This window comes from Manis pentadactyla, chromosome 9 (genome assembly GCF_030020395.1).
Source record: "Manis pentadactyla isolate mManPen7 chromosome 9, mManPen7.hap1, whole genome shotgun sequence".
NCBI classification, from domain to species: Eukaryota; Metazoa; Chordata; class Mammalia; order Pholidota; family Manidae; genus Manis; species Manis pentadactyla.
The window spans coordinates 57,923,677-57,937,233 of NC_080027.1; the positions used below are offsets into that span (position 1 = coordinate 57,923,677).

Below are 13,557 nucleotides of genomic sequence, written 5' to 3' on the forward strand. Positions count from 1 at the left end.
GGCTGTCTTCTCTATAGGGCTCCCCACGAGGACCACCACTGTCTGCAGCCACAGCCTGGAAGTCCCAGGCCAATGATCCAAGTAATTACAACAGGTCAGTTACTAGCGACCAGGAAAGAAGCGATCATAGGAAGGACTGAGAGGGGCTGGGGTTTTGTGCAAGATTTAATAAAAAACAAACAAAAATAGGAATGGCAGCTTTCAACATTTTCCAGCCTGTGAAAGATTTACCACCGTTACCTGGGGTGTGGTTCTAAGCTGCATTAGAGGAACAAGTACAAAATGCTACCCTCCTCCCAAGCCAGAAGGTGCAGGTCAAGGTCGTGAGCCGCGCCCCCTTGCCCTGCTCCTCCTGCTCCTCCGCAGGCTAGTGACCTGTCAGTGCCGTGATCCAGGCCGAACCTTGTCCTGAAGGCTTAGTCCTTCTCCAGGCAACCCGGTGTGCAGCAGAGCCGGCGCTGTGGGGCCCTGACCCCACACGGTGCTCAGAGGGACACAGCTAGCTTATCGCCAGGCTGCTGGGCCCTAATACTGACAGTGAGTGCGTGGGCCGAAGCAGAGAGGGGACGGACAGACCAGCCGGGAGCACGTGGCCCTTCAGGCCTCTGCTGCTTGGCGGACTTTAGAAACCATGGGAGAAAGCCTGGCTAAAGACAAACAGGAAGTCAGAATCAACACAGCAGGGAATGGTGTGAACCCATAAACCAGTCTCTCATGCTTCCATACCCACAGTTAATGATGACAATAATAACAATAAGAAGAAGAAGAAAGCTACAGAGAGAACACAGCGCTTGGGTCGTGCTGCGCAAGCCGGGCAGGGTGTGTGTTCAAGCTGAAGGGAACACAGCTAGTCTTTCTTCAAGTCTCTGGGTTCAAAGAGCTTCAAGCGTTCTTGTATGGTGAGGCCTTCCTTCAGACTCTACATGACAGGGGACCTGGAAGCGGACTCGTTTCAGTTATCCCATGAGACCTGCTCAATTACAGACTTGGATCTGACATTTCTGAGTTGCCGGCTGACACCTCAGGATCTGTCTTTCTTCAGGAAGTCAGGGTTGCTTTTAGATTTCATTATATCATATCCTGTCATGGGGGTGTTTTCAGGGGGCTTTTTGCCAAGGGGCTCTGTGGCAGCCTTCAGCTGCTCCCCCAGCCTGCTGATGTCGCAGTCAGCCTTGGCCCTCACAATGCTGAGCTCAGTGTAGATGTCCTTGTACTTGTCACTAGCGTACTTCTTTTCCCGTAATGCCATCTGCAGCTCATCCTTGAGAGAGCTGATATTTACGATTCCTTGACCCTCAATAAGACCTCTAACTCACAGGCATTCTTCCCCTATGTGAGACGTGAGCCAGCGGCCTGCCTCCCTGCCGGTGTCCCTGGTCAGCAGGGTTCGTAACTGGGCGATCTCTGCAGCCAGGTGGTTGTTTAGCTCCTGGTTGTGGGCATTGAGCTCCTGGTTCTCCTGCTGGCACTGCCGCAGGGCCTGCCACTCGGCCTCCAGCACCTGAGCCAGGTGGGCGTTCTCCAGGCACTTCTGTGAGTACTGCTCCGAGAGGACCTCCAGCTCCCGCTGCACCGACTGCAGCTCCTCCAGGTGCTGCCTCCGCAGGGCCTCAATGTCCGAATTGCTGCTGCTGATCTGGGATCGCTGGCTCTTCTCCAGCTCATGCTCCATCTCCTCCCAGTGGGCGTTCTTCATGGCTGAGATGGCTGAGATGGCTGAGATGGTGGCTGTGGTCTCCTTGGCCAGGAGGCCGTCCTTCTCCTCCCACAGCTTCTCCAGCTCCCGCTGGTGCTGCCTCTGCAGGTCTTGGATCTTCTGGTGCATTTCTTCCATTGCTGCAAAGCCTCACTCACATGTGGCCTGTAGCACATAGCCCTCCAGGGCACTCTGTTCCTGACCCAGAGCCACCCTCAGCTGGTCCTGCAGGAGCCAGTTCTGCTCCAAAAGATCTGAGGCCTCCTCTGGCTCTGTTCCAGCTCCTTCTCCAGCAGTGAGGTCAGCTCTTGAGTGGAGAGTTGGTCACTTCCAACCTCGGAGGAGGATAGCTGCAGGGGGTAATGGAACCTGCCTTTCCTCCCGGAAAGGGGTGGTCTCCACCTGATGCCACAGCTACTCAATCTCCATGTGGATATTCTGTGTCTTGAGGTCGGTGACCCCAGGCAGCCCCGAGCTCTGGTCGACCTCCACCTGCAGGGCTGCGTTGGTGCCTGGCCCGTCCATAGCATCGAGCGTCCCATCGCCATGCACACTCCTGCTCCAGCTCCCCTGGCTCTGCCTCAGGGTGGGTGTTGGAGGGTGCTGTGGTGCTAGCCCTCTCCTGAGCCAACGCCTGCTGGGTGGGGTGGAACTCAGCCCAGTCAAAGGTCTTGGAGCCCCCCTCCTGCCTCTGCTCCCAAGCCCGGCTCCTCCTCTGCTCAGGGTCTGGCTCCCCATGCTCTCTCCTGCTTTTCACTGGGCCTTGGGCAGGTCTCAGAGGAGGAGCTGCTATGGTTCTTTCCCTCTGGCAACGAGCTTGTCACATCTGGGGCTGAGGCCAGGTGGATGTGCTTCATGATGGTCTGGATCCAATTCTGCCAGATGCCAGGCATCATAGCAGAAAGGGTGAACTCGCCCTCCTTTGTGTGTATCTGAAAGCTGTGGTTTCTCTGGACTGGATACTCTGTGACATCATAACAGGCAGACAAGTCGATTTCCCCATCCAAGTCAGCTGCCTCCCCAGCCACCGAATCCCTGTAGTATCTCAGGCTTTGATCAGCAAGGACAAACCAGTGTTTCTTCCACTGGCCATCCTCGTACTGCTTGGTCAGCCAGCTGTTCTTGAAATTCATCAGGTCAGGCCACTTCCTGGGAAATGCTCTCTTTTCACTATGGCCCTGGCGAGTGTCACTTGTCAGGAAGGGCCCAGCGGACTAGTTGGTCTCCATGTGCTCTTCCTCCTCAATGTCCAAGGCCACAAATTTCTCAATTACCTAGGACCTCCTGCTGTTGGGGGTGCTGGGGCTGGGAGGGGAGAGCGGTGGGGGCAGCTGCTGCTCCTCAGCCTTCAAGTCCTGCTTGGTCTTCAGAAGTAGCCGCTCTCCACACGGACTTTGCGGCCATAGTCCATACGGTTGCTGTTCACGGTGCGCTCCTCAGCTTTGCTCTCCAGCCCAAGCTCCCTCAAGGCACTGGCAGCAGGAGACTGGTTCTGGCTGGGACTCTAAGAGGGACTCAGGCTGCTCCCATCTGGCTGGTCCTTGCCCTGCTTTCTTCCTGCCAGAGTGTCGACTTGGTGGTGGGGACTTCCTCAGCACTGAGGATGCTGCTGCTCAGGTGACAGCCATCTTGGCTGGCCCTGGCTCCTGTGGTGCGGGAGGCTCCACTTTCCACTGCTTCTTTTGGTTCTGCTTATTGGTCCTGGGATAGACCAGGAGCATCTCCAGCCAAACGCTAATCCCCTTGGTCTCTGCCTGGATGACATGCTCCTGCTCAGGGGTCAGAATGCACAGGGAGAACTTCTGGCCCATCCAGCCCTCCCCATCCACCACATCTGTGCACTGGTTCATGTTGATGGTGCCCTGAGGGAGGGTTGTGGGCATTTAATCCAGGGCATAGCGCAAGAGGCTGTGCTCGCAGAGTATGAAGAACCAGCGCTGCCATTTCCGAGACCGATGCACTGGGTTGTCAAAGTCAGTCCCATCTGGAGCCAAGAGCAGCCAGCCACCATAAATGGGTTTTGCCTGTATCAAGTCGTCGTCGTTGAGCAGATGCAACTCGCGAGGCTTGAAGCAGTTCTGACACTTGCTCTTGTTGAACATGTTGGCCTGGAATTTCCTCCACTGGTTCTCCTTGGCCGCCGACATGGTCGTGCAGCGGTGGCGCAGGCCCCCGCCGGCCGGCCACCTCACAGTCGGGATGTGGACGCAGACCCGGCCGCGGCCAAAGCGCGCCCCCGGCGGTCAGGGCGGCCTCGTGAGCGCTGGGATGCGGGCTGGGCCTCTCCTCGCACGACGGTGCTGAGCTGCACGGCGCGGCGGGGCACCCAGGCGGCGGCCCCGCGCCCCGGGCCCACACAGAGCGCGCGGAAGCGGCTGCCCGCCCGCCCGCACAGCCGCCACCACGGGGAGAATCTGAATATTCTCCCATACTATAGGATGCCTTTTTGTTCTACCAATGCTGTACAGAAGCTTTTCAGCTTGATATAGTCCCACTTGTTCATTTTTATTTTTGTTTCCCTTGTCCGTGGAGATACGTTCATGAAGTTGTTCATGTTTATATTCAAGAGAGTTTTGCCTATGTTTTCTTCTAAGAGTTTTATGGTTTCATGACTTACATTCAGGTCTTTGATCCATTTCGAGTTTACTTTTGTGAATGGGGTTAGACAGTGATCCGGTTTCATTCTCTTGCATGTAGCTGTCCAGTTTTGTCAACACCAGCTGTTGAAGATGCTGTCATTTCCCCATTGTATGTCCATGGCTCCTTTATCGTATATTAATTGACCATATATGTTTGGGTTAATATCTGGACTCTCTATTCTGTTCCACTGGTCTGTGGCTCTGTTCTTGTGCCAGTACCAAATTGTCTTAATTACTGTGGCTTTGTAGTAGAACTTGAAGTTGGGAACCAAGATCCCTCTGCTTTATTCTTCCTTCTCAGGATTGCTTTGGCTATTCGGGGTCTTTTGTGGTTCCATATGAATTTTAGAACTATTTGTTAGCAGTTCATTGAAGAATGCTGCTGGTATTTTAATAGGGATTGCATTGAATCTGTAGATTTTTTTAGGCAGGATGGCCATTTTGACAATATTAATTCTTCCTACCCAAGAGCATTTAATTTCTCTTAAGGGTTTCTTATAGTTTTCAGGGTATAGGTCTTTCACTTCTTTGATTAGATTTATTCCTAGGTATTTAATTCTTTTTGATGCATTTGTGAATGGAATTGTTTTCCTGATTTCTCTTTCTTCTAGTTCATCATTAGTGTATAGGAATGCAACAGATTTCTGTGTATTAATTTTGTATCCCTCAACTTTGCTGAATTCAGGTATTAGTTCTAGTAGTTTTAGAGTGGATTCTTTAGGGTTTTTTATGTACAATATCATGTCATCTGCAAACAGTGACAGTTTGACTTCTTCCTTACCAATCTGGATGCCTTTTATTTCTTTGTGTTGTCTGATTGCCATGGCTAAGACCTCCAGTACTATGTTGAATAAAAGCAGGGAGAGTGGGCATCCTTGTCTTGCTCCTGATCTTAGAGGAAAAGTTTTCAGCTTCTTGCTGTTAAGTATGATGTTGGCTATGGGTTTGTCATATATGGCCTTTATTATGTCGAGGTACTTGCCTTCTACACCCATTTTGTTGAGAGTTTTTATCATGAATGGATGTTGAATTATGTCGAATGCTTTTTCAGTATCTATGGAAATGATCATGTGATTTTTGTCCTTTTTGTTGATGTGGTGGATGATGTTGTTGGATTTTCGAATGTTGTACCATCCTTGCATCCCTTAGATGAATCCCACTTGATGATGGTATATGATCCTTTTGGTATACTGTTGAATTCAGTTTGCTAATATTTTGTTGAGTATTTTTGCATCTATGTTCATCAGGGATATTGATCTGTAATTTTCTTTTTTGGGGGTGTCTTTGCCTGGTTTTGGTATTAGAGTGATGCTAGCTTCATAGAATGAATTTGGAAATATTCCTTCCTCTTCTATTTTTTGTAAATCTTTAAGGAGAATGGGTATTATGTCTTCTCTAAATATCTGACAAAATTCAGCAGTGAATCCATCTGGTCCAGGAATTTTGTCCTTGGGTAGTCTTTTGATTACTGATTCAATTTCATTGCTGGTAAATGGTCTGTTTAGATTTTCTGTTTCTTCCTTGGTCAGCCTTGGAAGGTTGTATTTTTCTAGAAAGTTGTCCATTCCTTCTAGGTCATCCAGTTTGTTAGCATACAGTTTTTCATAGTATTCTCTAATAATTCTTTGTATTTCTGTGGTGTCCATCATGATTTTTCCTTTCTCATTTCTGATTCTATTTATGTGTATAGATTCTCTTTTTTTCTTGACAAGTCTGGCTACGGGTTTATCTATTTTATTTTCTCATAGAACCAGCTCTTGGTTTCATTAATTTTTTCTATTGTTCCTCTCAATTTTATTTCTTCTCTGATCTTTATTATGTCCCTCCTTCTGCTCACTTTGGACCTCATTTGTTCTTCTTTTTCCAGTTTTAATAATTGTAACTTTAGACTATTTATTTGGGATTGTTGTTCCTTCTTTAAATAGGCCTGGATTGCTATATACTTTCCTCTTAGAACTGCCTTCACTGTGTCCCACAGAAGTTGGGGTGTTGTGCTATTGTTTTCATTTGTCTCCATATATTGCTTGATCTCTGTTTTAGTTTGGTCATTGATCCACTGATTATTTAGAAGCATGTTGTTAAGCCGCCATGTGTTTGTGAGCCTTTTGTTTTCTTTGTATAATTTATTTCTAGTTTAATACCTTTGTGATCTGAGAAGTTGGTTGGTAGAATTTCAATCTTTTTGAATTTACTGAGGCTCTTTTTGTGGCCTAGTACATGGTCTATTCTGGAAAATGTTACATGAGCACTTGAGAAGAATGTGTATCCTGCTGATTTTGGGTGGAATGTTCTATAGATGTCTGTTAGGTCCATCTGTTCTAATGTGTTGTTCAGTACCTCTGTGTCCTTACTTATTTTCTGTCTGGTTGCTCTGTCCTTTGGAGTGAGTGGTGTGTTGAAGTCTCCCAAAATGAATGCATTGCATTCTATTTCCTCCTTTAATTCTGTTAGTATTTTTTTCACATATGTAGGTGCTCCTGTGTTGGGTGCATAGATATTTACAATGGTTATATCCTCTTGTTGTACTGACCCCTTTATCATTATGTAATGTCCTTCTTTGTTTCTTGTTACTTACTTTGTTTTGAAGTCTATTTTGTCTGATACAAGTACTGCAACACCTGCTTTCTTCCCTCTATTGTTTGCATGAAATATCTTTTTCCATCCCTTCGCTTTTAGTCTGTCTATGTCTTTGGATTTGAGGTGAGTCTCTTGTAGGCAGCATATAGATGGGTCTTGCTTTTTTATCCATTCTATTACTCTGTGTCTTTTGATTGGTGCATTCAGTCTATTTATATTTAGGGTGATTATTGGTAGATATGCACTTAATGCCATTGCAGGTTTTGGATTTGTGGTTACCAAAGATTCAAGGGTAGCTTCTTTACTATCTAACCATCTAACTTAACTCACTTATTAAGCTATTATAAACACAGTCTGATGATTCTTTATGTCTCTCCCTTCTTTTTCTTCCTCTTCCACTCATTCTTTAACATGCTCTTTCTTATGGAGGAAAATTTGGTCATTAGTAAGAGGAGTTGGGTCTGCTAGACCATGAATCATAAATTCCCAGGTAAACCAAAAATCTTCCTTGGCTAAAAACTTTGGTGGTTTTTTTCCTTCAGATGCCAGAAAGTGGCCTTTTAGAGGCTGGTGAATAGACTCTGTATCCAAGTTTTCTTTCCAGTAAGGCTGATTAAATTTTTCGTATTTACAAAAATTTGGAAAACTTGCTTTTTCTAACCTTATAAGTCATCCTTTTTCTTACTTTCCTTCATTTCTATTTTGCAAGTCAAGAACTTCAACATTTAGGACAGAAATCTAATCATGAGCATTCTTATAACAACATTACAGTCTTCTTACAACTTGGGGTCAATTCAAACTTTACCACCTGAACCCTAAGTTCAACAGTGCTTCAAGCCTGCCTGTTCTTACCAGCCAACCTGTCACCATATCTCCCTAATCCCATTTGTTTACCTATTTGTTTACCTATTTATTTAATAGACTGTTTTCTGAGACACAGCCTTAATCCTCCTTTATCTTCTTCTACCTACACCTCTGACAGTACCTTCTGATGGGAATTTTATGAGAAAGTTCTCCTGTGACTACCCACCTTAAAGCTGTACTTTTTCTTCCACCATGACAAAGAAATTAAACTTGTCTTTCCCCTGTATCATTTATCATTATTAATCTTATCCCCTTAGGGGTTCTTCCCAATCCCACTTTCAAAGAAGTGTATGCTTGTTATCAATTTATTTTTGAGCTTTACATCCATACTTCTTTGCCCTGTTTGGTATACTAAAGCTGGACCCAGTGATCTTTTGCCAGCTGAGCATGACGTCAGTAGAGGGCGCTGGTGGAGGGAGCAGGAATAAAGCCCTCTCTTCCAAGGCCTGTGTGCTTTCCTTTTGTCCAGGTCTTGTGGTAGTCTTCTCAGGTGCAGGACACCCAGAAGCACTTACCCCAGGGAGTTTCAGTGCTATCCCAAGGCCAGGGCAGCTTCTGGAAAACTTCTGTGAGCATCCCAACTAGATTTCCCAGCACCCGGCCTTCAGCAGCTGGTTTTCCAGGGAGTCAAGAGTATCCTGCACCCTGCAGGAACCCAGCCACATCCCAAATGAGTTCAGCTGTGCCCCACAATAGCTTTCCAGCAAGTTTTTTTTGGTCATCTCAATGGGGGTTTCTTGCTTGTCAACTTTGTGGCACCCAGCAAATGTTTTCTAGCATCCAGTGGATCACAGCCACACACTTTCCAGCAAGATCTAAATCTCAGTCTTGTGAGGCCCTTTCCCAAATTTATTCCTTCCTCTATATTTAACCTCTTAATAGTGAATGTACTGTTGCTATTTAATGATTACTTATGTTATATCCTTCCTCTTTAAATTACTGCCTGGTTTCTGTCTCCTGACTGCCTGACTGGGCATTCCACACAGGCTCTCTCCTTTGATGTCCACAAAACACAGGTCAGATGCCTCACACCTTCTACCACTTTTTACCCTGTTCGTGCCAAGGCCTCCTGGGTGATTTTGTTCTCAGGCCTGTGTCACCTTTTCACTGCCCAATCAGTTACGTCCTGTCCCCTGCCTCCAAGCCTTGTCCCTCAGTGGCCTCTTTCCATTAGACTTTAGGAAGCCTAGTACAGAAATTCCAGCAACTGGTATCTTGACCTCCCCAACACTATCCCCTATCCTGATATCATTTCTAACTAGTTCCCTTTTATTCTACCCAAAGTATGGCTTTCACATTAGTTTCTTTCATCTTTATTCCCACTTTATGAACCAGCCATGAACCCTGTGATCTCACACAGATGCAGCCCCAGGGGATGTGATTGGGATACTCCTTAGGTCACTGGGAATGTAGTAGCACTTGAACAGGTTCAGGGACCTGGTGGCATCCTAGCAGAAAGACTACATCTGCTGTGTAAGACATAGTATTTTGTTTAAAGCACCTTGTTTTTGTTTTCTTACAGCTTTATTAGAACTGGGGGTAAAGTTAGGGTAATATGACGGCCATTACGGTCAGGGGATCCAAGGAACATGTGAGCTACAAGGTCCCCAGTGGAGATGTAAGTTCTGAGGTCAATGACCAGCAACTTTTGTTAGCTAGGCTTTGGCTCCAAACTTGAAAACCAAACTCAGGTAAGAATGGGCCACATTGCCTAGTGTGGGCTGGAAATCTTAACAGTCTTCTCCCCTCTAACTTCAAACTCAATCTCCAGTCCCCCAGATCCTAGAGGCCATTCCCGTCAGCACCCACTAGCACTGGAGGAAGGACACCAGAGCGTGTGAGCTTGCGTTTGACCCAGTTGGAGCCAAGTTCCCAAGCACACCTCACAGAGTCCTTTCTCCAAAATTACTTAAGCCTAAATAAACTGAAAACAGAACAAGCTGTGAGACTTGCTGTCCTTCCCTTCCTTGAGGTAGGGTAAGGCTAAACTGCTATAACAAAAATACGGTAGCTTAAGGAATAATATAGACATTTATGTCTCACTAACAGGTCATGGCAAGTAATTCAGCTACCAGGGGCCTCGGCTCCATACTCAGAGTCCTTCCAAGTTGCTGCTCTCCCACACTTCAGACGGAACCTTGCTATACCCAAAGGGTGGTCTGAGGACCAGAAGCATCCATCACTTGGGATCCTGTCGGAAGTGCAAATCTCTGGCTTCACCTCAGATCTACTGTGGCAGCCAGGACCGGTTATGTGATGTGTGGGTACCAATGCAAAATAAACACGTGGGGGACCACTGTTTATTATTACAAATTCCAATATGATAAAAGCAGGGCATTAAACCAAGCACAGGGCTCCGCTGAGCATGGGGCTCTGCACAACTGCACAGGCCTCATGTGCTGAAGAAAGGCATTTTATTTACTAGGAAAAGCTATGTATCCAGGGGTTAAAAATGCTGATGCCATGTCACTAAACCCAGGCTTTGCATACTAACATTAGATATGAATAGTGCCTAGAGCACTAGAGGAATTTATCAACTTAATACTCAGATTAATTCAGAGTCACCATCTGGAATGATGTTTTACCTGGGCAAGATGGGAAAACCTCAACTGGGAAAACATTCAGTTTTTAGGACACAGTGGGGCCAGTAAGTATTTTTCTGAACTCTCTGGAAAGAACTACCAAGTAAGAATTTTCCAGGCCTCTCTTGTGGTTTGTATTTGATCCACCAGACCGGGGTGGACTGGAAACCCCAGACTCCTGATCTCTGCACAGCAGCACTGTGTTGGAATTCCATAGCATAATACAGGAAATGTAATAGTATCCAGATTTCTTCTAAATGAATGGGTGGGTAAAGTTGGTTTTAGCTCTGACCTTTCTCTAAAGGTGCTGCTTCTGGCACAATGGGAGATTTCAGTCCCTTATTTTGACACAAAATGGTTAAGGTTATAAATCTTACATCTGTATTTTATCACAAGTTAAAAAAAAAAATGTTGACGTGTAGAACCTGCAGGGACAGAACCTTGGTGGGATTTCAGCAGGTGGGCACTGGCTAGACAGTCTGCCTCAGAGCCCACGCTCTCAGCCACTCTCATGCCACCCTGCAGCCCTGTGAGCCAGCGGTCAGGTCTAGACACCAGAGGAAAAGTGAATCACAGTCTGTCTATCATTTTTAGGCAAGTGAAAGATACAAGTGTATTTGAAAACGCTACCTAATACCCAAGTAACCGTTCATAATTAAAAGTTTAACTAAAGGAAATTATTGTTTTATTGCTTGGTTTACTTTGGAAAATAAATTCAGATGATGTGACTTTTATTACTTTTTTATGCTAGACATTTTTCTGTATCCTTTTGGCAAACAAGGATCGCTGTAATGTGCTCTGGTAAGATCTGCTGGGAAACCACTGCACAGTTGTGCCGGTTGAGGCCATCTCCCTCAGAGAGGCCCTCTCGGTCCTCTCTGGGTAGTCAGTCCCTTGTGATGACAGTAGCTGACGAGCAGTGAAGGGGCTCAGAGCAGACTCACACTCAACATGATCCAACACAGCCAGAACCTGCTGTTAGTGGGAAGGTGTATATTGTGATTTGTAGTAAGAAATAGATATTTGGTCTTCGTCCCCCACTTCTGGCACGGAGCTCCTAGAACCTTTGTGATTTCCTAAACTATGAGACCCACAAAGGTGTCTTTTTGTTGTGTTAATGAGGTGACTTCCAGAGCAACCAGGAATGAGGACTGATTGCCCGTGGAGACAACCATGTGATGAGAGGGTTGGACCTTTCAGCCCCACCCCCTGACCTCAGGGAGGCGAGACAGGCTGGAGGTGGGGCTCAGTAACCAGTGGCCAACCACTTATAAGTCATGCCTATGCAATGATGCCTCCATAAAAACACAAAAGGAATGGGTTCAGAGAGCTTCCAGGCTGGTGAACACGTGGTGATTCAGGGAAGAGTAGAGCTCGGAGGGGGCATGGGAGCCCCTTGCCCTTTCTCCATACCTTGCACTATGCATCTCTTCCCATCTGGCTGTTCCTGAGTTATACTATATCCTTTTATAATAAACTGGTAGTCTAGTCAGTAAAATGTTTCTCTGAGTTCTGTAGGCCGCTCTAGCAAATTAATTGAATCCAAGGACAGGAGTCGTGGGAACCTCTGATTTCTAGCCAGTTGGCCAGAAGCACAGGTAACCATCTGGACTTTGGACGGATGTCTGAGGTGGAAGGCAGTCCTGTGGAACGGAGCCCTGAGCCTGTGGGAGCTGATGCTATCTCTGGGTAGAGTCAGAATGAACTCAATTACTGGATACCCAGATGCTGTCGGAGAATTGCTTGTTCCAGGGACACACCACACCCATGCCACCACCCCCGCTCCACACCCCCACCCCCACCATCCATTGCTGACCAGAACTGTTAGGTTTTCCACACCTCACAAAATTCTAAGATGCTTTCTAAAGCCTCCTTTCCTGACACTCTCTTAAACACATCTGGTAACATCATATCCAAATGTCAAATGGAAATATGATAGAGATTTCTGTCTGTAGTTCTCTAGCTGTGTTATAAATGAAAAAAGAAGTAAAGCATTCAATCAATCCAAGGCTTTTCTTATTTCACACTGAGTTTACCCCACATCTTCCTGTAAATTACTCACAACAAACCTCTTATCTATATATTCTACTCAAATGAAAATTTTAATCAGATATTACACTTATTATTAATGTAACATGCTATGTAAATAAATATACAGGAGCCTGACAAATGGCAATCTAGTAGTTTCAGTAATATAAATATTTTTTGCAGTCTTTATTAGTACTCAGCCTTTCTTTATTATGGCTTTTAAAAAGTAATTTTTAAAAGTGCATGATTCCTTTGGGCCATTCTGTTTAGAACAGATTAGAGATAAAACATCTACAGTAATGAATCAGTTCAATTATATACAGGTTCAGATTTGAAAATGTCAAATACTGGAAAAAGTATATTTTAAATTAGCCCAATTTAAATATGGGGCCATTTCATTTAAATATCTAATTTGAATCTTCAGTGCTGTACTTATTTTATGTATTAATTCCATTTTACCAGGTATTTTTCAGTAATTTCTCAACTGTCTCAGAGAAGATATAAAAATAATTCAACACCTGATAATTATGTGACCAGGATGAGAAACTTCTGCTCCCTATATGGGAGTCACAACCGGAAAATAATGCCCTGTGTCTGTTACCAAGGAGCAAATAATACTGTAGTTCAAAGTAAGGACTGCATAGCTGTACACACTCACATTCTGATTTCAGAGCATTTCATCTCAGCAAACAAGGACTGATTCCTTTCAAAATTCAACTCTGGTTGAGAAACACCAGTTACAGATAAAGCCACAGATGTGGAGGTTACAGACACTGACAGAAGTACTCCTAATAAGGTGGCAGGGTTCTCAGATGGTGCCTTTTCTTCAAAAACAAATGTGTTCACGAGGTTCAGGAACATAATTCCACTTTTCTCAAAATGCCATGACATCCTGCTGAATCTTCTTCTACTAGGTCTGCTGGGACCAGAGAAACCGATCACATTTCTCAAGCATGCTTTGTATCAAGGCTCTGAAATCCCAAAGGAAAGAAATAAGCAAATTTAATTCTCATTGTTCATTCTTCATAAAAAACTTAAAAACCCACAAAGAATTAGAGGCCTCAAAAAGCAGGCTGATTCTGTGCATCAAAAGACATAATCAACAGAGTAAAAAGGCACCCTATTCTATAAGAGAAAAGATTTCAATCATATATCTGATAAAGGGTTAATA

General features: G+C 45.4%; 1 protein-coding gene and 1 pseudogene across 6 annotated transcripts in view; both read right to left on the minus strand.

The window, feature by feature from the left end:
* Window positions 1–761: 761 nt before the first annotated feature.
* Window positions 762–4,016, minus strand: LOC118929784 (myosin phosphatase Rho-interacting protein-like; annotated as a pseudogene).
* An 8,380-nt stretch (window positions 4,017–12,396) lies between these two features.
* The window catches only part of HPS5 (HPS5 biogenesis of lysosomal organelles complex 2 subunit 2), a 39,115-nt gene continuing 37,954 nt past the window's right edge, over window positions 12,397–13,557 (minus strand). For 5 of the 6 annotated variants that reach the window (XM_036920130.2, XM_036920136.2, XM_036920129.2 and 2 more), the window contains one exon: window positions 12,398–13,357. In XM_036920130.2, coding sequence (XP_036776025.2) covers window positions 13,297–13,357 — 61 coding nt within the window. In that variant the 3' untranslated portion in view covers window positions 12,398–13,296. Of the gene's footprint in view, window positions 13,358–13,557 lie in introns of all 6 variants that reach the window. The other variant, XM_036920137.2, reaches the window with a different exon arrangement.